The 26,995-nt window shown below is 36.5% G+C and overlaps 1 protein-coding gene across 1 annotated transcript in view; it reads left to right on the plus strand.

The window, feature by feature from the left end:
• PRAS40 (Proline-rich Akt substrate 40 kDa) overlaps positions 1-18,263 on the plus strand; it is a 128,540-nt gene extending 110,277 nt beyond the window's left edge. The window contains exon 8 of the mRNA XM_067142665.2: positions 17,928-18,263. Within this exon, the coding sequence (XP_066998766.2) occupies positions 17,928-18,044 (117 nt within the window). The 3' untranslated portion in view covers positions 18,045-18,263. The remainder of the gene's footprint in view (positions 1-17,927) is intronic.
• Positions 18,264-26,995: the final 8,732 nt, after the last annotated feature.

Here is a 26,995-nt window from a genome sequence, read left to right on the forward strand (position 1 = left end):
GGCTGATGATGACCCCTAGATGGGTCGAAACTAGTACCGTATAATTTTGTAATCTTGTGAATATATTGTATTGAAAAGGTGGAAACATTTAAGTTATTATTATTATTACTTAATTTAAATTTGTCATTTGTATGTTGCTTTCCATTACTTAAACATCGTGTTAGTCTACGTTTTAGACAGTTCTGTGTTAGTAAACATTTTGAGTCATTTTGTGTATGTTGGTGTCCACTTGTCTGGAAAACAGGGAAAACCAGGAAATGTCAGCAAATTCAGGAAAATCTGACATTTGTTCATAGCCAAGTAAAATGGATGTATTTATCCGCGTAATAGACGCGCTTTAAAAAAATTTAACAAGACTCTAGGGTGTGTCTTTTATGAAGGAAGAATTTGTAACAAGAAAGTAAGATATAAAAGGCAAGCAAAATCTCAAATGAAAAATAACCGATGGTATCAGTAGTGATATAGCAAGCAGTAGTGACTCCAAAGTGTCGACGACCAATCAAATATTTAATGTTTTGATCCATTTACTAATTAATATTCTGTGTTGTTGGTGAATGGTATACCTGATCAGTCATTGCGTTTGCAGCCTTTTTAATCACTCAATACACTGGTATTGGTAAATCTTGTGTAGTGCATCAACACATCGTCTGGGCCTTGCCGTGTTGGGTTTCTAACCTATCTTTCGCCTGAATGGTATGGAAGCTTCGTGGCATGGCCAGAAGCTTGTGATATCACGCATGTTTAATTTTGTGGATACAGAACAGGATTTAAAATAGTGGCATTAAATTGTAAGATGAAAGTTGTTTGTTGGTTTTGGAGATTTTTGTGTTTGTGAAGTATGTTTTAAAATTGGCATTGAGAGTTGTACTTGAGGTTACAAGAGCTTAAGTAATGTGTGTGAGGTTAAATGTGCAATGGATAAGAATAAGTCAAAATATTAAACTTCATGGCACTCGTGGATTAAGTCATGAAATGTATTAGAGTTTCGTACAGATAGTCTAAGAGCAGTGGTAGCTAGAAAGCAAGAAGTTATCGGAGGGGTCACCTCTGGCATATAAACTGACCAAAGGTGTTTTTGGTTTCGATCCTTGTGTAGCCAAGCAATCATTACTACCAGCCAGCAAATGACTAATCATATCTTTAAATACCTTTCTTGAAAATACATGGACGTCAAAGAATGAAGCTGATCGAATACAAAGAGTTTGTGTGTGTGTGGGTTATTTTTTCAAAGAAGTAGTGAATATTTTGTTTTCAAAAGATGAAAGGTTAGATCACTTATGGTTCCAAACTGTTTTTTCAACAGTAAATTTGAAAACAGAAAAGTTAGCTTCATTTCTGAAAATGATAATGATATTGTTCCATGGAAATGCTTCACTCGAACATGGGTTTTCTATAAATAAATTATAGTAGAGAACATGGTGAAAGAATTCCTTGTAGCCCAAAGAAGAATTCATGATACTATTTCAGAACTCTGTGGAGTTGAAAAGGTATTCATTAATAAGAATATGTTCTGTGCTGCGAGGAATTTTCATACCTTCTATGATCGGGCAAGTTGACCGTGAGGTTAGGGGCGCGCGGCTGTGAGCTTGCATCCGGGAGATAGTGGGTTCGAATCCCACTGTCGGCAGCCCTGAAGATGGTTTTCCGTGGTTTCCCATTTTCACACAGGCAAATGCTGGGGTTGTACCTTAATTAAGGCCTCGGCCGCTTCCTTCCAACTCATAGGGCTTTCCTATCCCATTGTCGCCATAAGACCTATGTGTGTCGGTGCGACATAAAGCCACTAGCATACCTTCTTTGTTTGAAATCTGAAGGAAAAATGTGATTGATCGGAAGTTGAAGGTGCGTTGCAAAAAAGGAAGAGAAAGGTTGCTTTGTTGCTGAAAGAATTAGAAGAGGAGGGTGATGGCAGAAGCTCGACAATCTTTGGTAGCTATAAATGAAGAGATTTCCTCAGTGAAGCAATAATGGTACTGTACTTCACTTTTAATCTTAAAAATGATTTAATTGGTTTAAGTTACACTTTACATTTTGAAATGTAATAAGTATTTTATTGTACATTTATTTTTTGGATATTAACACATTGTAGACCGGGTGCCCTTCACACCATGCACAAGCCCTGTTCCAGCCATTAAATAAAGCACAGTTCACTAAATAGAATGCTACTCTCTCATGCAATTTTACTTCCTTGTGAAGAAGAGTAAAAGATGCCAGGTATTAGTCTGCCTGATCTACTCCCTTCATAAATCTGTTATAAAAAGGGATGCAGATGGGCTATTTCCCTATCGAGCTTGCTGTTGACTGCATAGAAGCATCATGAAGTGTAGTTATCATTCTGACAACACCCTTATCCTTCCAAACTACATGGAAAACTTACCTTTGCAGATAGAAGTCATCTTCCTCTTTTGTAGATGCCTAGAATTGTCTTTCAGCTCGCATGGCAAACCATGATTCTCTCTAATAATTCCACAAACCTGTCTTGTATGCTGCATGAGGTTTTCGACAAAAGGCTCACTATTGTAACCACTGAACTGTTACAACAAAATTTAACAACATAGTTAAAATACGTGAGATTAAATGGCAGGGTGTGGGAAGCGGTAAAAACACCTTCAAGATGATGGAACATAGACTTTCATGGCTAAAACTTCAAATAAAGGTACTTTTCCATAGAGCACTGGTCATTTAAAATTTATATAACAAATGTAAAAACGCCGGGCTGAGTGGCTCAGACGTTGGCAAGTTCGATCCTGGCTCAGTTCGGTTGTATTTCAAGGTGCTCAAATGTCAGCCTCGTGTCAGTAGATTTACCTGCACGTAAAAGAACTCCTCTGGGACTAAATTCTGCCCCCTTGGCATCTCTAAAAACCATAAAAGTAGTTAGTGGGACGTAAGCAAGTAACATTATTATAATTCAAATGTAAAAACATCTTTTTCAGCAATATAGAGTGAGGAATGATACGTGCTGCTAAGAACACCAACCTATAGCTTGTTCTACATTGAAATGGAGGGCCAATCCCATATCTATAAAAGCAAAGAAAATACATTACAGAAACTTAAAACATTTAGTTTACATTACAAAGAACCTGACAAACAAATGATGACAAGGTGACATACCTCACAGTTAAAAAAAAAAAAATTGGGTTAAACGGAATTACAGAGGCAAAGTTGTGAATCAAATTAACTTTATATTTAAATAAAAAGATTAAAAAACTTTCCTCCTCACAAGTTAGGCTGAGAGTAATTGATAAATTACCCTGGTGACATTTAGCTATTAAAACTTGGTCAGTAGACGTCAGCAGGATATCCCCTGCACTTGAAGTTAAATTAAGTTACTTTACCATATTAGTTTACAAAAGAAATTTAATTTGTCCTCGTATTCAATCAATTAAATTAAAAATTAAACAAAATTAAACAAATTAAATTTCCTTTGTAAAGTGAAAACAGTCAGTATGGAATGATTTTAATATCGTGTAATATTTACCATATTAGGGAAAAATCTAAGTCCGAAAAGAAGCAAATACTTACCCATGAAACGCCAAACTCACCCATGCGAGTGGGAGCTGGTCACAAACCATGTCCGTCCTCTACGGGAACCAAATCCGAAAGACAACTTGCTAACACACGCACTGCAGCGGCTGCACTCGAGAGGTGGAAGACAGGAAATTATCTCATCAAAATGAATATCCAATAAAAGTGCAGGATTAACTTTGCTGAAATAACACTCAAGCTTATTTTGTCCAATAAAGATGAAGTTAATGACATCTAATCGTAGCAAATCTTCATTCTTGCTAAGGCTCTGAAAATTAAAATGTTCTCGAGAGTTCAATGTGATGAAACGGGATGCAACTCCTAAAACACATCACATGTGTCATAAGGTGTTCCAAAAGTTTTTCATCAAACAAAATTTCAGATAAAGTTACATAAATGAATGTTAAAAGAAAAAGAAAAAAAATTCATTTTGTCTTGGCACTTTTCCACCAGTACAACTATTAGAATAGTTATCTTGATAAATGTGGTGCCACATAACAAGATAAGGCTTCATGACATAATATTTGGTCCAAGTTTTTTCTTTCTCCTGTAAATATCTCCAAGTTACAGATGTATCCTGTTTCTCTCTCGCAGACCATTCGACCTAAAATAGAGAAGTAGTCCGCTATAGCGAAAACTCTGTTATAACATCAGCTTTTTCTATCCCTTGGAAATTCATGTATTAAACTGTGTATTATCCTTCGGTTACAGCAAGAACCCTATCGCTGATGCATCCGTTACTACCAGCGAGTAAGTGTGCGTAATTTTTTTTCATTATTCAATATTTATGCACTCCAGCAATTATATTGAATGAGATCAATCATCTTCGGTATAGATTTTTCGCTATGTGTACTAGCGAACACTCCCTTCGACATTCGAACTCGAAGGTGATGTTGAAGTTCATTATTAATACTCGTTGACTGGTGTTCTATAAGCACAATTCGAAATGAAAGAGAAAATGTTTCCACAATAAATGCACAAATAACGTGGCGGATAGCGGTAGTTAACTCGTTAGAAATAAAGGCTGAAATAAACTATCGCTGAATTTTAAAACTATGTACTGAAATTAAGCAAGAATGTGATACACTTCAAAATACGGCGCAGAGTGTATGGCTGATTTTCAGAGGTTAGTTAATTCAGTAAAACCTCGTTAGGTGTTTCTGCAGGGGACAAGGAAATATAATGCGTTAAGCGAGAAAACGTACTATGGAATACAGAAGCCTTTCTCGTGGACATTCAAGATTTTCTTCTGATGACGCAGAGCACAGTTCTCTGCGAAGCGTAAAGAATTTCACCTTATTTTCTTGACACGGCATTAGTCCAAAACCCTATACAGTATCATGTCTATAAGTACGGGCCGTGAAAGCATCATTGGCAACAAATAAAAACTATCCAACATGAATATGTAAACACTTGATTTTTTCGACATGCGTGCATTTTACAAACCATTATTCTCGTCATTATTCCGTATTGAAGAATAGCTAATCACAAAGTTTATACAAGGAGTAATTTTAACACCACCTATTCAGTACAATTTATTCCACTATTGTGTGGTTAAATACACATGGAAATTACAGAAATTTGAAGGGTACATGTTTCGCCCACTGTTTATTGGGCATCATCAGCCTCAATCAATCTTAAAACACACATGGTCTAAGGAGTCGTAATAATTTACATAAAACATATTGAAGAATATTTACAAGTGTTAATACTGTGGATGCAAAATGTTTACAGTACAAAAATATTGAATAAAACAGAACTTATGCTAAAATCACTCTGAAAAATTGAAACGTCCGTCTAAAAGTAATTGTCACACATTGTTTTTTAAAAAATAATCAATGTCTGACACTGAAATGGATCTTTTTGATAAAAAGCTTGAACAATATATATATTACATTTGGAAAACAGAATATAAAAAATGGTATCACAGGACAAGAACAAGACGGTTAAAAGATACAGTATTTGCTCATGTTTGAGGCCAAAATTTAAAATAAGGATGAAAATATGTAGTCAAATTGGAGGCAGTATAGATTAAGACGTCTTGGAAAGTTGGATAAAAATCATAGTATGTCGTGAAGTGCTAAAAAAAACATTGAAGAATTTGCCATAAACGCTGCAAAAATATCCAATTAAAAGAAGGTAGGTTGGACGACAATTTTGTATAACCAGAAAATGCCTCGTAGACGTGGATGTCCGTAGTAAACAATGTTGTCAATTTATTCTCAAGATGTAACTTATGTCCTAATATATCTGCAGCATTAGTCTGGAACAGACATCTTAATCTATACCGCCTCCAATTCGACTACATATTTTCATCCTTATTTTAAATTTTGGCCTCAAACATGAGCAAATGCTGTATCTTTTAACTGTCTTGTTCTTGTCCTGTGACGCCTTATTTTTGATATTGTTTTCCAAATGTAATATATATTGTTCAAGCTTTTTATCAAAAAGATCCATTTCAGTGTCAGACATAGATTATATTTTAAAAAACAATGTGTGACAATTACCTTTAGACGAACGTTTCAAGTTTTCAAAGTGATTTTAGTATAAGTTCTGTTTTATTCAATATTTTTGTACGGTAAACATTTTGCATCCACAGTATTAACACTTGTAAATGAGGCGTCCAGAAGCAAAATGCAGTAAATCCACTTTTTCTCGAAAATGAGTTGTTGCCACCATTATATTCTCTATGCTGCCATCTGTTGGATAGGCCCTCAAAACATGAACAAAACTACTTCCTTCTCGTCTTAAACGCACCTGGAAAAACAGCCTACAGATGCAAAAGTGTGTGAATCCATTTTCATCATCAAAAAGCAGAACTGTTGTATACTTACAATGCGCCATTAGCTAAGGTGGTTAGTAAGTGCTTCTTCTGCTTCTTCTTTTTCTACCACTTTTTCACATCTTTGGGGTCGCGGGTGCGAACTAAGTTGCAATGTGGATTTGGCCCTGTTTTACGGCTGGGTGTGTTGTCCTAATATGAAGAGGAAAGTGTTGGGACAAACACAAACACCCAGTCCCCGGGCCAGAAGAATTAATCAAAGGCGATTAAAATTCCAAACACGGCCGGGATTCGAACCCGGGACCCTCTGAACCAAAGGCACGAACGCTGACCATTCAGCCAATGAGTCAGACAAGGTGGTTAGTAAGTGCAAAACTAGCTTAATACACGTTGTGTTCTATGTCTGAATAATGCTGTTTTCCCAGCTTTTTTTTCCCTCCATTTACATTTGTTCTGAGCTTGTGTTAAGTTTTTCCTGCTGCACACAACCGTGAAAAAAAAAAAGGGGGAAACAGTGGTAGGAAAGCCTATTCGTCCATGAAGCAGAATGTTATCTGAATTGGAAGAGTCTTAAAGGAAGTGGCATTGATTTTCTGCCCAAAAAGAATTTCTGGGAGACTTCGAAAGAAAACTAAGATTTTGCTTCCTATAATAATCTGATCGATTCTCAGACAGCTGGAAACAATGCAGAGGAGGATTCAGAGTTTTAAATTCATCCAGAAGGCAATGAATTGCCTGTGTAATTTGGATGGGACAGTGCAGGATAGGACTTGCAAGGTTGTGGTCTTTTTACTTGTTGCAGGCTTTCATTTGATGTCATATACTTTGAAATCGTAGTTACTTGCAGTTGTTAAGTAATATATTTTCTCATTTGAACCGGCATTAAGCCATTTATTTTCACTTACGTTACGATAATATCTCTACAGAAGCAAATCTCTGTAGATCCATGAGAACAGGAGCAAAACTCGGTGAATCCAAACCGTTTTAGATAAAAAATCTTGCATACTAAGGTTACATTTGAACATTTAAAAAAAAAAAATATTTAATCCCTAAATGGGATATTATACTACATTTCATCCCAGTCGAATTTTCCATCTTAGGAGATGAAAACGGAGACGTGGCTTCAATACGTCTACACTCGACCAGTCTCAACTGCAGAGAGTCTCTTTCCTAACCAGACCACTCTAGCGTTAGTGTCTGGCAATAGCTGTGTGCTCTGGTGATAGACTGCGTACACGTGACTCGTAATACAGTTCAAATTGATGTCGTCAGAGTTCGCTCAGCCGTCACACACACAGCACATACGGGCTACAACAAAGGAATGTTTCACAATAAACTCGATGACGATATGTCAGCATAGGCTCATATGAAATGAGCAGAAAAAAACATTGACAATGTCCAATGCATATTAGCATTTAAGGTTAGCCATGCCATACAGACATGTAATTTAAAATATACTGCTTGTCGAGTAGAGTCTTATCCCGAATAATATATTGTTACTGTAATAACGTTACAATTTCCACAGAACTAGGTTATTGTGTATAGAACCTTATTTTACACATTATCCATGTGTATTATGGCCAGGAGATCAACAAATTACTGTTGATAGTTTGGCCACCAATGAAATATTCTTATTCACTGAGCACCACCCAGGGAACATGTGTAGGGTAATGAGGGGGTTATTTTAGAATATAATTTATATATTGTTCTATATTCCAATGTGTTGCCATACACAAAATAAATAAATAATAAATTTTACACATTTGCATTAGCGCATACTGAATCCCACAGGAAGCTGCTCTGGCTTCATTGTCTGGAATGTGGGTTAGATATTCTTACCTGTTGTAAATTCTGTGAATGTACGCAGCATCTTAGCCAATCAACACTTTTTATAGGTTATAATTTATCGCTAAAAATAAGATCTTTTATGTTACATTTAATTCAGTTCCATACTTTATTTCAGCAGAATCCGTAATGTATATTTACTGCATAATATACAAAAATACATTAAAAGATGAAGAACACCACCACCACCTCTTCATATACAGAACCAGTGTCCACACAATCCCATCATCCCACCTATTTCCCCTCACCTCTCCATGAAATAGAGTTATTGCCAAAGACTTCAGTATACCAATACCGGACAGCTCTATCTCACCAGCATTGAGTGGAGTGCAAACAGCGACAGTGGTGACATCTAGCGTATAGGTGTGATAAGCCTAGGAACTGCATACTTGTCTATGCTATAGTTGATAGGAATGCATCTCCACTCATTGGAAATATTTTTGTTAAAAATAATTGAACAATCACAATAATTAAGAATGAAATTTTAAAATATGAAATGCTTCCTTCATAAACCTCCAAACAAGCATTATGCTAGCCATGTCTTTCACTATGTCTTAAAATGAAAAGCAGAATTTGAGGATTCACCCAGCCTCTAGGAGATATATTTAACAACTACTTTCTCCTCTTCCTTCTGGCCTTTTCTCAGTTACCTGTGACAGCACTTTATATGGACGTAGCCTAGTTTTGCAGCTGGATGCCTTTCATAACATCAATTCTATGTGGAGGGGTATATTCACTATCGTGTGTTTCTGTGGTTGTTTTTCGTGTAATGTGTTGTATATATTTGAAGATGCATATGAATATGAACACAAACCTGTAGTCTCCGATCTACAGGAATTAAGACACAATTAAAATCTTCGACTCAGCCGGCAATCGTACCAGGGCCCTCTGAACTGAAAGCCATACGCTGACCATTCCATGTTGGTGATTGTTTTACGAGGAAGTACCACTGTCTAATCATCCTCTATTAACACTAATCAGAAGGAAAATGGAAGAGGTCCAAACACTTCGAAGCGCTAACCATTCAGCCAAAGCACTGGAGGGGGCAGGTAACTTGACAACATGCATGATTTATTAAGATTTTAGGAAAGAGAAGCTGTAATTAAGGAAAAGGAGTGTTGACTTCTTCTTTTTATTCTTCTTTGGTACAGCCGATCTTCCCAAACTCTACAGGAGAACACACTACTATCTCGCTTTTAATGTACTTAGAATTTTCTGTTTTACCTCTGAAGAGAGAAATACATAATCTGTATATACATAATACATATTGGGGTTATGTAAGTGAACTACTATGTTCCAGACAAGGAAGAAGTGTTCAGAATTTCCTAAAGTCTCTCACAGACTTATGCATGAAGAACTACCATACATACATATTAAATTAGTTGGACTGGTGCTCAGACCTATGTCAATAATACACTGAAATAATTTTCTTACGCGGGGTTGAGTGGCTCAGACGGTTGAAGCGCTGGCCTTCTGATCCGAATTTGACAGGTTCGATCCTGGCACAGTCTGGTGGTATTTGAAGGTGCTCAAATACATCAGCCTTGTGTAGATAGATTTACTGGCACGTAAAAGAATTCCTGCGGAACTAAATTCTAGCACCTCCGAAAACCATAAAAGTAGTTAGTGGGAAGTTAAGAAAAAAACCATCATCATTATTATTATCTTACAGTAAAGAAAAAGCCAGCTGGATTTGAAATTCATGGCCTTCAATTTCAAGACTACCCCAATAACCATTAAGCTACAGGCCCACAAGTTTTTGATTGCAAAATTTATAATGGAAATTCTAAGTTTCCAAGGAGGGAATTAGATATTTTTCCACCAATAGAGCATGTCAAAAAACAGATCAGATGTAAGGCTTTTCAGGCGTTTGCTCTATTAACCAGTCTTAGGTCTGACACTAGACTCATCAGAGTGGGATGTGTCAGACCCTACCCACTGACGCTGGGGTGTATGCAAGTGAACTTATCAGAAGCCCTATATAAGAGGCACAGTCTGACAACTGCATACGGGAGATAAAACTCCACAATGGAATTATTGCCCGCCTAGCAATTCCGAATAGAAATTCTAAGTTCCCAAGGAGGGAATTAGATATTTTTCCACCAACAGAGCCTGTCAAAAACCAGATCAGATGTAAGGCTTTTCAGGTGTTTGCTCTATTAACCAGCGTTTTGTCTTAGGTCTGACACTAGACTCATCAGAGTGGGATGTGTCAGGCCCTACCCACCGACGCAAAATTTATGGTACTATTTAACTATGCGAATCCTCAAGTTTGAGTGTATTAGAGTTCCATATTTGGTAATATTATTGGTTTTACATCCCACTAACATTACATTAGAGTATTTGATTGATTCCTTAATATAAAGTGCATAGAATATAACCTCAACACAGATGCTAGTTATGACTTTTTTAATACTTCCCATAATGGTTCCCATGCCATTATCTTGCTGGGTAATTTGTTCAGCGCATAACACTTTTCTTGGAATATAACTGTAATGTAAGATTATTTAGTCACAAACACTGATATATTATAAACAACACGGAAATTATACCATTCTTCAAGGTTGAAACACAATATCACACTGAATAATAATAAACAGATTACGATTGTAAATAAATTCAAGTATGTTGGGGAGATTATTACGTGGAACTTAAATGAGATAGAACAACTAAGTTGAAACAAGCACAACGTATCACTTGGCCAACCTACAAGAAGAAATCTCTCTCGATAAATACAAAATTCAAACACTACAACTCCATTATTAAACCTGAAGCAACTTATGCTAGTGAAACACTATTCAGTTTGAACACCAAATCAACAACAGATAAATTGCAAAAGACAGAAAGAAGGATCCTCAGAACAATCATAGACAAAAAGACACCAAGTAGATGGACAATGGTGATTATTACCTAATGAAGTTGTATACTGAGTCAATAAACAATATGGAAAAGGAGGGTTCCATTTTTCTGCCACATATCAAGATTACCAGAAACCAGGGTACTGAAACATCTTTTCAACTACTTTTGGAAAAGTAAAACCAAGAATAATTGATTCAAAGAAGTCCCAAGATGATATAGATGAGTTAGGCTTAACAAAGCAGCGAATTGAAGACAGAGAAGAGAAGAGGATACTGAGAAACTGTAACCCCCCCTTTTAAACAGAAGGAAGCACATAATACAAGATACATATAAAACACGTAATTATTTGATAATGTAAAATAACAAACCTTACAGAACGACATCAGCCGATGATCAAACAGGAAAACATTTTACCTTTTACAAACACGTGGCTTCGCAGGATAACCAACATGACAACTAGGGAAAGGAAGTATGGGAAGCAGGCCGGGAAACCCTAGAGGACGAGACCTTATGCGACGTTGTAGGGAAAGAAACGTGAGAACATTAACCCTTTGTTGAATTTATTTAACATATAGGATTGAATCAAGGTATGAAGTGCACAAGGTTAGATAACATCATTAATTTTAAAAAATCAAATCAAACCATGAGGTTCCTATCAGTGTTTCTCTCAGGAAAGTGAATATTTACATAAAGTTACAATGACATTTAAATAAGTGAGCATAATTTCGATGTTGAAACTTACAGTGAAAATTTAAAGGGGACAATGACCTAATTACAAACATCATATAAGACAAGTAGAAAAATGTTACAAGGGAAGGGAACAACAGAATTAAATTTAGCGCAGAGGCCTATAGAGAAGCAGTCCTCTCCTAATACACATCAGTGAGGGACGCAAAGCTCAACAGGTGTGCACTAAATTGATACGGAATTACTGGAGACAACTCGGAAGAAAGAAAATTAAAGTTTACATATTCACAAAAGATTAATAAAATGAATTGCCTCCAAAATAAAGGGTATGCCTAGTTGACGAACTACGGCATTACAAATCAAAAGCGGTGAAAACCAGGGTCTAAGGCAAACTCCGAACGAATGAATTTACATTTTAAGTTAACACTTGAGAACAGAAAACATGCTTACCCCGGGATGGCTGGAGCCGGTGAGAAGAACACAACAGCTCTCCAACCTTCACGTCAAAAAAACCATACCAACGTTGAGAATTTCCACCCATCATCATCTCTGCAACTTTCTTTTTAAAAATTAGGCCAACTATAAACATCTGGTGAACTTCTTGTCAACGCATTCTTGCCGAATAAATCTAAAATAACCTACGAAATGTTGACCAATAAATATCACGGACATACGCATGCCAACGTCAAGTAACTTTTGTCAAGCAATTGGAATGTTTTTCCTTCATATTTTTTTTATACTAAGCTGTATATTTTGACTTATATCTTTTTACCATATATTTAGCAGTTATTTGACCTACATTTCAAACTTTGACTACGGCTTTAAGCCATCAACTGTCTTTTATAGTCACATGACGCCTTCATTTTTAAATGTACCTCTTATGAATCTACCAGTTTTTATGTATCAATTGTTTGTATTATATATTCTCATTGAACTGATTTCATATGCCTTCCACTATGCATTAGACATCTATTAATGACTACGGCTTTAAGCCGTACAATCTTACGACATCCTAATTAACAAAGAACTACATATGTGTCTAACATTTTATTAGATCTATAGTTATTTCATTGAACATTTTATATGTACTACCTTTGAATCCACTAGTTTTTAGTATCATTTGAATGTAATGTATATTCTCATAGAACTGATATTTTATGCCTTCCACTATCTATTAGACATCTATTAACGACTACGGCTTCAAGCCACCTTCTCTTACTATAGTAGAATCAAACAAGTCCTATTCAACAAAGAACTACATATGTTTTTATCAATATATTTGATTTTTAGTTACTTCATGAACATGTTTATAACTAACGTAAATCTTACCTCTCTTATAATCATCATTCACATTTTTGAATATCTTTAACCAGATGCCTGGTAAAATAATAAGGTTTTTGATAATGACTGAAGATGCCTCACAGTGAGAGGCGAAACATGTCTCATCTGAATAATGTTTTAAAGTAAATGCCAACTTCTTGTAATGGATTGAATAGGTGGAAATAAACAAAAGATATTATCCTATATACAGTTTATGAAACTTTCAATACGGACGAAAAATGATTTTCATCACTTGTAATAAGTGGTATGTTCCGAGCTGTCAGCGGAGAGATGGCGTGGAATGACATTAGTAGACGAATACGTTTGAATGGCGTTTATAAAAGTAGGAAAGATCACAATATGAAGATAAAGTTGGAATTCAAGAGGACAAACTGGGGCAAATATTCATTTATAGGAAGGGGAGTTAGGGATTGGAATAACTTACCAAGGGAGATGTTCAATAAATTTCCAATTTCTTTGAAAGCATTTCGGAAAAGGCTAGGAAAGCAACAGATAGGGAATCTGCCACCTGGGCGACTGCCCTAAATGCAGATCAGTATTGATTGATTGACTCATATACCGCTATGTCATGCGTGCTCAGCCCATGACCGGTACACAGAACAGGGATGAAGGTCCTCTTGTCGACTCCTGGACAGTTCATGGTTGCTATCTCCTTGATGTCGGTTGTATCTGGAACTGTTGAATTAAGTTAGAACCATCTACTTCTCCGCCTAGCATGCTCGAACACACGGTCACAACCTTAGTAGTGGCTATTATTTAACTATAGCCTCCGCTCAGATTTGAGCTCGATCCACACGGCACTAAGTTAAGGGAACTGGCCCGGTTTCAATCTGTCCTTGTCAGTGGTTATATTTTAACGAGTTGCACACGTTAATTTCACAGTTCGCTTACACGCCGGATAATACTTATAAGTGCAGACTTTCACTCGCTCTTGCGAGCTAAATCACAGTGATACTATTTCAAGTTTAACAGAATCTTCACAAAGATATTGTCTTGTCAGCTCGCGAATCATGACATGTCTCACAGAATCTTCACAAAGATATTGTCTTGTCAGCTCACGAATCATGACACGTCTCACTTAGCGTTCAAAAGCAGAAGGAGAGCCCTTCCCTTCATCACTGCGCAGCCTTTATATTCTCTTGAGGTCGCCAGCTCCGCGGGAAAGTACCAGCAAACAAATCGTCTTCCTTTGTGAGAGCACGCCATATGTTAACGGCTGCTCCCGTTAATACGCATATCTCTCTGCTTAGCACAAGTAAATAGTTTTATTACCTTCTGTTACTCTATAATTATAATCTTAATTATGTGTGGTGTGAGATCTGTGGATTAATTGATTAAAATTTAGGTGGTCCAACACTGGAAAAGAGAAGTTTGTCAACCTGTGACAAATGTTCGGTACATCCCCTCATTTAAATCTCACTTCCTCCAGACTTTGCTGTGCGCTTGGGTACTCAACTATTGGGGTCTACATGATTGAAATCACGGCTTACGGCTCACATCCACTAGAGGAATTTGTTCCTACCGGATCGCTACGGGGTTCTCGGGTTTCTCACAGCCTGTGGCACCGCCATCCAGGGTTCCTTCCTTCATTCCCCGGGATTGTATTGAGCGCTTGAATAAAATTATGCCATAGTGTTGTAATAAATAAATTGAAGCATATTATGATATGGTTCAGTGTGACAGCACAGCTACTGGTCATTGCTGGCTGGTATAGCACACGGCAGAGTGGAGTTGCAGTTGTGCTGGAAAGAGGGAGAGAGAGAGAGAGAGAGAATGAACTGGCAGTTTACCACACGGCAAGGTCGCTTTATTGTTAGGGAATGAATGTGAAGCATAAATGAGACATGTTAATCGTATGATAAAAGCACAAATATTTTGTTCTTCAGTTTTCTTTGGAAAGCACGAATATTTAATCATGTCCTTGAACTGTGGGGAAGAAAATTGAAAGTGAATGAAGGATTGCACTTTTCAGTATTCTGTTTCTCTGATAAGCATTAAACTGAAGTCCTCACAAGCCAACACAATGTCTATTAAACAGTAATACAAAGCCTTCCATTGCCAGAAGAAAAATCCAAGAGCTGTATTTTCCCTGTAGTGATGGGAGGATTCTGGAGAATTTCTATACTGTTGCCTGGAGGAATGTCTTCAAAACAGTTTTTATCACTGTAGGTAGTAAAGGAATCTAACAGTAGCGAACAGTTGTCTTCCACAAATGGGAAAAAGGCTTCTTTAAACCAATACTTCAGTTCTCTTTTTTTGCCTGTTCTTACAATTATACAGTAGAGTCTCGTTAATCCGAACTAATTGGGACCGGAGTTTGTTCGGATTACGAAATTTTCGAATTAACCAGAAAATATTTTCTGATAATAATGTAATTGTTTTTACGTCCTGTTAACTACATTTGCGGTTTCCGGAGACGCCGAGGTGCTGGGATTTTCTCCCGCAGGAGTTCTTTTACGTGCCAGTAAATTTACTTACACGAGGCTGACGTATATGAGCACCTTCAAATACCACAGGACTGAGTTCACTTACTATTCTTCAAAAACTGAAGGATGTGAATGTAAAAGACGTGGTTTACTGGTCAGCAGAGGCATGAGAGGGTGTCAGTGAGCAGTTCATGAGGAAAATGTAGAAGAAATAGTGGCCGTGTCTTGCACTCATTGAGAGTCCAGCGGAAACATCTTTAAATGTCAATCTCCTTAAAATTGTTCAAGAACTTCCTGGGTGTGAGGAAGCCAATGAAAATGACATTAGCGAGTGGATGGAAGCTGACTGTCATCAATTACAAACAGACCAAGAAATTGTAGCTATGGTGGAGAAAGAACCTGGAGTTGATGAGGAACAGAGTGACGACAAAGACGACCGCAATGAACAACTAGTGTCACATTCAGATGCCGCGGCCGCCTTAGAACTTGCCGTACGCTACGTTGAGCAACACTCAGCTGCTACGCTCACTGATGTGATGTGTATGAGGCGCTGGTTTAACACTGCTTCTTCGAGTAGGTACCAATCACTACGGCAAAAGAAACAGACTTTGTAAAGATAAACGACCAGTGATTGATGGTTTATGATGTGTAATTATGTTTACATTAAGTTATTCTAGTAAAGTAAGACTAATAAAATGCAAGTTACATTTTATAATATGTTCTTTCATTTCAATAAGGATAACTTTTAAAATATCGAATATTTCAGTTTGGATTAACGGGGTTCGGATTAACGGGACTCTAGGGTATTTTCAGCATGAAACATTTCTTTGGAAACTGTCAGATCAAAAGTTCCAGTCACCTCCTGTAATACAATGAATAATTTTGGGAAGAGAATATCAGCCATATAACTGTAGGCATAATTGTGTACGAATGAGTGAATGTACTAACTTATTCAACAACTGTTTCTGTATATTTCTCACCAATGTTAGAATCCTTTTCGCTTTCATTTCATGCACGAAACCACATTTATCTATATTGTATATTGAAGAAGGGGTGTTGTCTAAAAACCGCTCTGTAGCTGCTTCCACAAATTTCTTTTGCAACTTTATCTTTCTCCTCTTCTTGCAGATATGCACAGTATACAAATTTTGACTTTTCTTTGTTTGTTTCTGTACTTTTTCTTGAAGCAACTCATCCAACCAATAGATAAGCTGAAATTACTTTGTCCCATTGAAATCTATCTTAAAAGTTTCAAGGCCCACAGTGGTTGGTCTTTATCACAAACATTCCGCTTCAACCTTCTTCCTTATGCAAAGCGAGAATTTTTTTTTTAATACATCTATTTCCTGTGTTCAACGGGACTTTCTGACGTGGATTCTAATTCGTTCCTTCACATGTACAGTTCTCATAGTAATGTCACCATACAATAATTTTTGCGAAGAGTGGTTAATGAAGGCCACTTTTTACTCTCCGTATTTTAACCATAAATTTACAGCTTTCCTCTTGTACGCAAGATCTATAGTGTGTTTCCCTTTCTTCTGTGGACTAGAAGCATAGCTTGAACTGGTAGATTTGTCAGTTGATTGTGATGTCGCTTAACTGGATTTATGGAAATCAGGCTCAAGGCTTAAACTCGGATCTGTAATACCTCTTATACCTGGCGATGATGTGCTGGCTTCTCTTTTAGATAATGCAGATAAGGTGTCACTGCTTCCACTATCACTTTCGTCATCACTATTTCTCTCCAGGCACGACTCCAAGACGATACTGGCACATATGGAGTAATTTTCAATTACTTCGATCATATGTCATCCATCTCCCTTTCTTCTGAAGTTGTTTCATGGGAAAAAGAGAAACCTTTATCATGGAAATAACGTAATGCATACTCTAGAACATTAGCCGGAGTGCGTTAACTGCACTTGCTTCAGCTGGTTGCTAGGACTGTCCATGTCCAGCTGTATGCTAACGCATGTAATCTTATTAATCATATCCGTATCTATTTCAGGATGTTACAGCTCAAAATGACAACTAAATTTTTGTACATTGCTTTCTTATGGTCCCCTCATCCTCTCTGCAAAATTTTATTGTCAGTTTCGATAAGAACTTATCAATAGTTGCCTTGCCTTGGGCTTTCTTTCTTTCTTTTCATTTATGTTTTTGTTGTTAATATGTATATCTTTGTTGTATTTGTCTTTCATGTGTAGTTGATTTTAATGCTTCTGACATGGCAAATAAATAAATCTACAATGTGTATGAAGAGAATCTATGAATTCTGGATATCTGACTACATACTTCCTTGTATATCAGTCACTGAGTTGTCTCTATTGTGCTGTGATGTGAAATTAGGGAATACTTCTATTTCGTGATTGTATTCTCCATATGCATTCAACTAAATATTGTTCTCTTTTTGACTTATATGACAGAACAGGTTTTGTGAGTCAGTATTTCTTATGTTTCAGCTTCCGCAAGATCCTATGGATATCGCTGCATCCATCAAAGCTCTCGCTAAAAGTGTTCATGGAGATGCAAATGTGTTTGGTGATCTCCCGCGACCCCGCTTCAGCACACAGATCTGACGTGTTTAAAAGCCTTGACATGCATTAGGGGTGGCACACTCACATTTACCCTTCTTGGCATGTAAGGTGTAGTGCTTCTATGTAGCAATACTGAAGACTGTTCGGACAATGATGTTTTTTCATCAAGGAACTACATTAATTTACTTTGCCCCAAATCCTGAGACAAATGTGATGGATCCATTGCCTTTTTTCATCCCATTCCCTTTTTATTTTTATTTTCTCTCTTCTTTTTTTTTACCTCAGAAACAGGTTATATCAAAGGTTTTAAAAGCATAATTCAGCAAATGTGTAAACTAGTATTATTGCCATAGTATTGAGCATTCTCTTCTGATATACTTCCTTGATTGATCCTTAGCTTTCATGATATCTTCTGCTTTACAAATATGTTTGCTGAAGGATTTGGTCAGTGCACAACTTAAAGATGGTATTTGAACAATTCACGTTAGTATTTAAGTAACGAAGGGGAACTCCTTTGAATTCAGACTTGATGTCATTTCTGCATATTTCAATTGCTCCCGTTTACCAATGTGGTAAGATAATGTTCATGCAGCACCGTTCCTGAGGGTGCCCAGTTCCTTTATTACCATCTGTACACTAGTTGTTGAATTGCATAAAGTGTTTCCACCTATTCTGGTTGAGGCAGATAGTTGTGTAGACAATGTTAATTTCTTTCTCTATATTTTTGCAGCAGGTTAATGTGGCTTTATCTTGAAAATATGCATGGTTTTGGTATTGTGATAATTTTTAGGAAGAGGTGCAGTGAGAAGTCTACTGTGGTTGAAATTTATTTGAGCTGGACAGTTGGAAGTAATTTTGATGCGTGATTCGGGAAAGTATTTTTGTCATGGTTTGTCCTCAAGTTCTTTGGTGTTTCATATTTTAGAAAGGACTTGGGTTTTTTAGGGTGTTCAAAGTGGTTTGCTGATTGTACTGTAATGTCATAATTCACTTTATTTAGATCTTTCTGTGATGTTGTGGATTGAAGTTGGAAGCTTGCAGTTGGCAATTACAATACTGAGTCAAAAAGACTGGCAATGAAGATAAGTATTAATATAATTTCTGCCAGTTCTCTCTTTTTTTTTTTCAATTTAATATCCTCTAGAGTACATGCTAAACTGTTTGCTTTGAGTTTTCCATTTTGTAGTCAGTAGGGGTGAATATTTTGATGCTATAGTACAAGACATTGTTCCTCCTATCTATGACTTGTTTTGACTCTTGTTTTGTACTTTCCAATACCCAATGATTGTTTGATGTACTTTGAAGGGATACGAAAATGACAATCAAAATGGAGAAAAGAAGTTTTCCTTCCTATAAATTGACATTTTTTTCATAATAATTTTAAGTGATACACTGGAATGGACTGGTTTGATACCATAATGTCTTCAAATCAGGACTGTGTGTGAGGAGAAGTGATTGTAAGTTCATATTGTTCATATTTTTTATGTGAGAAATATGTACTTCTCTGTATTCCGCATCAGTTTTGTGTTGTTGATTACACCAACCCTAGTGCGGTTTGTAATGCAAAATTAATCTTGTACAGTATTTGAATAATTTATTTTTTGTATTTGTCAATGTTCATGTAAATATGATTCAAAATAACGGTGCTAAAGAATATTCATTGATATAAGAAATGTTGATTCTGTAAAGAAATTACTTTATATGAATTTAGCACCATCATCGTTGAGCATGATAATTTTCTCTCTGTTGTTGTTAAATAAGAAAGAGAATACTAATCATCAAGAGGTGGATATATATTTGTAGAAAGTGTGGAAAACAGGACAAAATGGAAAACTGACAGGGCAAGACACCATAAAATAATATGACTGTCTCCATGAAAACGGAACCTGTGGTCACCTGGATGCGAGTAAAGGTGATTTTGATTCAAACCGTTGTTAGTCCAAAGGAGTTTGTGTGGTGGTTTGCCAAATTCCTCAAAAGGAGATTAGTGGGTAGATTATTTTGCTAAATATAGATACTTCTCAACATTGCCCTCTGAATCATTACATACCTAGTCAGTAATCCTGTTTGGACTTAAAATAGATTTCTTATCTATATTAATCTTCTAGATTTCCTACAAATTGATACAAAAATACTAAACTGACCCTCTGGTAACTCTCTTCCTTTAAGAGAAATTGCATTCGGTCTGCAGTGGGTTTTGAAACAGGTTAGAATTTGTATTTGTATGTACCTATGCTTTGGTCTATAGGCTTGTGCAGCCAATGTCAATAATAATAATAATAATAATAATAATAATAATAATAATAATAGAAATGTGTATTATTATTTATATCCATCCAAAGGAAGGGCGAGAAATGAAAGCAAAGTTGAATGACTTGGCAATATTCTATAGAACTTATAGGTTATAACATGGTTTTGCATAGCCTAGGTTTGTTTACTCCATGCTGCTTCGTTCTAGTGTGATTTAAGAGGCATGTGAGGTTTGTATCATTATTTAGGTCAGGGTATTTTCTGAATAGGTAAGAACTACCAACAATATTTTGTTGTAGCCATGTTACACTTGTGCCAAAAAGCAATAATATTGTGAATTGAATGGAAAACATTGGTGTTGCTTTACAGGAATTACCAAGCAACAAAAAATACTTTTGAGATACCTACCCCCAGAAATTGAGTAGTTAATATGTTTATTTACTTTTCACAATGGTTTATTTCACTTTCTTCCACTTTTTGTAAATATTAGTTTTTGGCCTCATTTGGACTTATGTCTGGAAATATTCTCAGGAATTTCACAAAATAAGAATTCCATGAAAACTCTGAATCTGCTTCCAAAGTTGACACTAGTCATAAATTTTCTACATTAAATGCATTATCACAATCACTTTATCATTCAACTTTGTACAGTTCACTTAATTTACTAACTATATTTGAGTTAAAAAGTAGCTAACAAATGTTCTGAGAATAAACAGTCTGTGAAATAAGTTGGCAACAGATACTGCAACTCAGCAGAAGTTACCATTAAACTTTTTTTTTTTTTGGTAGTGTTCTGAGGATTGTGGTTATTCGTAAGTGAATATCTTCCTTAAAAAACCAGTTCTGTTAATGATTTTTCTAATCTCTATTAATTTTTCAAACATCACAATTTAATATTGTTTTATTCTGTATGAATTTTTTAATGTGATTAAACTTCAGGAATGTTGTGGTACTCTGCACTGTGATTTGAGTCCGGTTTTCATTAGTAGTGAAAGTTAGGCTGCTGCTTTAGTCTGTTTCACATGTTACAGGAAGTCATGTTTTAGTTCTTTTCATGAGAGATAAGTTCTATCCCTGAAACCTAAGATTGGGATAAAAATCTGTGTTGCAGTTTGCTTTGTTCTTTTCCTATTTATTTCCTGAAATTCCACCTTGCTTCACCATTTCACATAAATCTGTGGGAAGTTCAGTTGTATATTGCAGGGCTGAAGAATTTTTTAAATATTTTTCACCTTTTTCTATTGTGTGTGTGTGTTTTTTAAATCGTTTCCATTGTGATTCATACAATATTGAAATTAAAAATGTTGGTAAATGAAAGCACTTGTATGACTGTTGTTATTTGGGTCACCAGTCCATAGACTGGTTTGATGCAGCCCTCCATGCCACCTAATCCTGTGCTAAACGTTTCATTTCTACGTAACTACTACATCCAACATCTACTCTAATCTGTTTGCCGTATTCATACCTTAGTCTGCTCCTGCCATTTTTACCACCTACACTTCCCTCAAAAACTGACTGCACCAGGCGAGTTGGCCATGCGGTTAGGGACTCACGGCTGTAAGCTTGCATCCACGTGATATAGTGGGTTTGAATCCCACTGTCGGCAGCACTGAAGATGGTTTTCCATGGTTTCCCATTTTCACACCAGGCAAATGCTGGGGGTGTACCTTAATTAAGGCCACGGCTGCTTCCTTCCAACTCCTAGGCCTTTCCTATCCCATCGTCGCCATAAGACCTATCTGTGTTGATGTGATGTAAAGCCACTGGCAAAAAAAAAAAAAAAAACCAAGAAACTGACTGCACAAATCGTGGGTGTCTTAATATGTGCCCTATCATTCTGTCTCTCCTGGTCAAATTTTGCCAAATCGTTTTCCTCTCACCATTAGATTCAGTATCTCTTCATCTATGATTCAATCTACCCATCTTGCCTTCTTCTGTAATATCACATATTTAAATTAGTTGTTGAACTGGTACAAAGTTGAATTATTATTCATTATTATGCAGTGTTGTCTACTGAACAAACTTTTGTATTATTGTTTTCTATCTTTCCTAGTATTGTGGAAGATCTTTAAAACAAAGTTTTAACTTTCCCACAAGTTTTCTGAAAAGTAATGAAATTTTTGATCAATTATTTCAGTTTTGTATTTTCTTAATGTAGTTAATATGATTTTTGTGGTTGTTGAAGACAAACTGTTGGATTTTATTTTCATATGGAATTGTAAAAGTTAACGTGTTCTGTTACTGTTCAGAATTATTTTCTTGTTATCCTCAAAGCAAAAAGTTGTTCATATCCCATGTATCTTGCTGGCGACTTGTGAAATGCACTTGTGCTGTTTTCAGTAGTAGTGAGATAATAATGTGCATAGTTTTGTGTTATTTAGTTAAAGTAAGTTTCTTGATATTGTAAAAGTTCTCTAAAATGAAGTCATTTTTACACTAGTTTGTTACTAGCATATTTCTGAAGGGAAACCATTACAGTAGATTATTGGTCATATTATGATAGTTATTGTGTTTGCTTATTTGTTTCCACTCTTTGAGCAGATACTTGAATTTCATTTTCAGCATGTGGCACCATAATGCATGCAGTTTCGTACAGATGTAAAATCCATCTTTAGTGTTAAGAAGACTATCAATTTGTTGTTTACATGCTTTCTGTAGTATATGGTAAATCAGTATGAATTGTTGCAGACAGAATATGGGCAGTAAATCATGCCAGAGACTGAAATATAGAGATAGAACTACTCAACAAGGCAAGGACGAGAAAGACACAGGTGTAAGAATGATATATAAAGAGAAATATTTATACTAAATCAGTTTTGAAAGGACATTAACAGTGTGTACACACAAAAAAATTTATGTAAGAGAGCTTCAGAATTATTACTTTCAATGATTTGCAGTTTTACACTACCTAGGTATATTTACCATGCATAATATTAAATTAGATTATGCACTGAAGTATTGCTATGCAACCATGGTTTGAGCTCACAAGTTCAACTTTTGCATTTGATGATACGCCAGTTTTTTTTAAATTCTACAGCTATGGTTCGTTAAAAATGTGTCCAAGGTAGTGGGGTGCCCAATCTACAGGGTGGGTGTACAGTATTTCAAAACTACATTGACAGTGCAGGAAAGGAAAAACTCTCAGCTAGTGTGCACTGTATATATATATATATATATATATATAAATAATAAAAATAGCAGTTTTTTGAATTTATATATAGTACAGTACACTGAATTTCATTCGTACTAAAACTAAAAACACTACAGCATTGTCGTGTTTTATTTTGGATATTATGCTGTGCTGTACTGTACTCTTCCTTTACTGCTAAGCAAAAAAAAATTAGTCGCAAGACTTTTACTTTTTGACTTTTGTACGTGCTCATTCTGATTCAATTTTCCTATGTAGTCCAAATAGAGTTTCATCATTTCTGGTTGGTTATACACAAATGCATAACATTCCAACTTATGAATACATTGCACATCTTTTTGATGAGTTGATGGTTCCTTGGCGACAGAAACTGTTTCTTCTTCTTCTGAAGACAAACTTTCTTCTGAAGAAATCACTTTTTGTAAAAATCCATCAATTGTTCTAGAAATATCATCGTGGACTTTCAACACATAGTTGAAATCAGTAAAAAAAAAAAAAACCACAGTCTCACAATTCACTGCAAGGGACTTCAGGGAGACATCACAATTCCTCAGTTAACACATTTCACAATTGTCAATGTAAGCACCCTGCATCCAACAAATTTGCATCGAGGACCATCACTCTTCGTGTAAATGAGATTACATTGTTACACTTATCATCCAAATTACAGGAAGACTCTGTCTTTAGAACATCATTGGTTTTAAATGCTCTTGGATAGGCAGCATTTCCAATGACAATGTCAAAATTACTTGCACTAAACCATTAAAAACACCGAGCAAAATATAACAGTTCTGAACATGTCTAAATTGTCATTTAATGGCTGTCCACCAGACATCACAACATCAGGTCATCCATAGCACAGATGCTCCATGAGAAAGGATTTCAAGTGCATGAGGAAGTCCATGGCATTGGAGTAAATGGCAGCACAAGAAGGATAGAATATGATCGCAATTAAAGGGAAGAAAGAATATATATTAGACCCCACAGTACGATTTTTGAAACACACTCCGACCAACCAGATGAAGTGGACCGAGAAAAGAAGTCTATCTACCTGCTTACAGTGCCATATTATAAGAATAAATACGAACTGGACGACATAGACGTGAGGGGACTCATGATCGGTGCGAGAGGGACAGTCTCTAAGTAGACGATAGAGCTGATGAAGGCCTTCAGTATCAGTACGAAGGATTTCCTCGACTGGGGGCTGAAAGTGCTCAGGGGTTCTCTTTTGATACTCAGACATCACTTGTATTCACCAGACTGAGACATAATTTACTTATTTTTTAAAAAAAATTTGAATGAATTTTTTTGTATTTTGTCTTAGGCAGCCTCCGAATGGAGGAAGATTTTGAAAGTAAAAAAACAGGATTGGCGATGGAACACTTTCCTGTCTCAGCCCACTAGTTATTTTGAACCAACTTGTGTTTGCACGCAACTACAACATTCCTTGTACATCGCCAAGATCATTTTTATTAATCCCTGTCCAGTTCCTTTTTGCACCAGACTATTCCAAAGTTTAGTCCTGGGGACACTGTCATATGCCTTTTTAATGTCAATGAATGTCATCACCATATCATTCCCATACTCCCATTGCTTTTCCATTAGTTTTCTCATAATGAAAATGGGCTCTATTGTTGACCTTCCACTTCTGAAACCAAACTGATTTTCCTGTATCTGATTTTCAACCCTCAACCTAAGTCCTACATTCCAGTATCCTCTCCAATATCTTAGCAACATGGGACATCAGAGTAATTCCCCTGTAGTTCTTCAATGTTTTCTTATTGACTTTCTTGAAAATTAGGATGATTATTCCTTTTTGCCAATCCTCCCACACAATCCTGAGAACTTGATATGTCCACTGCAGGCCTACAGCTCCAGCTGTCTTTATCATCTCCACTGAAATGTCATCTAATCCAGCAGTTTTTCCATTCTTCATCAACTAATTGCCTTTCCTGGTGGTCTGTTGAATGACTGTCTTTAGTTCTCATGTTCAGCAACTTCTGAAAATACTGTACCCTCTCCATCTATTTCTTATTTCTTCTGGCTTTGTTAATATTATGCTGCCTTCATCCTTCACAAATATGGTGTTTACTTTATCTCTCTTTTTGTTTCTTAAGATACCATACAATAATTTCTTGCTGTCCTGCATATCATCTCTCAATTTCTGTGTGAATAAGGCCCAGCTTTTTCTCTTTTCTTCCTCCACTACTTTCTTGGCCAAATTCTTTGCCTCCACATATTTTCTACTACTTTCTTGTCTTAAATGTTTTCCATACCATTTTCTTTTCCTTCACTTTAATCTTTACCCTATCATTCCACCAGTGTGTCTCTTTGTCTTTCTCATTTCATGCTGTTCTACCACATACTTTTTCCGCACATCTAACCAATGCTTCCTTAAATCTTTTCCATTCATCTTCAACATTCCCCATCTCCGTCCTGGGTACCATGGGTATTATTTCCCTTTGAAATTCTTCTTGTATACTTTTCTCCTTCAACTTCCATACTTTAATTTTTTCTCTCTTTCTTAATGGGGGTTTCTTTGTCTTTCCCACTTTCAGTTTTCCTATCACAACTCTGATCTCTACCAAAGGCTTCTTCAGGCATGGCTGTAACACCTAAAAGGTTCTTCCGGTGTTCTTTCTCGATTATATAATCAGTCATGTTCTTTGTTCGTCTGTCTCCCCAACCATACCTTTAATCTTCTGACTGTTCTTCTTCCTAAACCAGGTGTTTCCAACAATCATTTGTTTCCTTGTGCAAAAATCCACCAACAACTCGCCTTCTGGATTTAGGTACATTTCCATATCCAAAGGGCCCTATAACATCTTCCTTTCCTTGTCTTTCCATTCCAACTCGTGCATTTAGATCTCCCATCGATAGCACTTCCTCATCTTCTATCTGTCTCGCCACCTTCTCTAAAAAGTCCTAGATGTTCATCTGTGCAACCTGTTTGTGGGGCATACAACTGAAATCGATCTTTCATGCCATTTTCAAACTGAAGTCTCATCACCATCATCCTAAGTTTGATAGCCACTTTTTTTTTTGCTTCAGGTCCTCCTCTGTATTACAGTCTGTATCCTTCTTTGAGGAATCTCTCCTGTACCCCCTTTTCTTGGTCTCTCACAGTCCAAGTATGGCTATATCTTTTTCTTTCATGAAGTCAACCAGTTCTTCTGTCTTTCCCGTCAGTGTCAGGACATTTACTGTCGCAATTTTGATGTAGTTTTGTGCTAGTCGCCCGCTTATCACAGTTCCCCCAACACCCAAAGAGCTGCACGTCACTTTTAGCAGGGGACGCCCTAACCCGTTAGCCAGTTAGATTGATTTGCGTGCAAATTCAAATGTTGTTTGCGAGGCGGTGTTGCTAATTCTGCACGTGACTGAAGACCAGCTTGAGAGTGCCAATCGAAGAAACAAAACCATTGTCACTAAAGGATGTTAACACAGACCTCCAAGCTGACGGGATCGCACCATACCAAGATCACAGTGGTGACATCGGCTGAAACCCATGGTATGTTTGTATTTGATGCTGGTTTCTTGGCATGTCTCTTAAGCCGGTCTTAAGCCACGTGCAGATTTAGCAACGCTGCCTTCC

The sequence above is a fragment of the Anabrus simplex genome, chromosome 3 (genome assembly GCF_040414725.1).
Source record: "Anabrus simplex isolate iqAnaSimp1 chromosome 3, ASM4041472v1, whole genome shotgun sequence".
Taxonomy (NCBI): domain Eukaryota; kingdom Metazoa; phylum Arthropoda; class Insecta; order Orthoptera; family Tettigoniidae; genus Anabrus; species Anabrus simplex.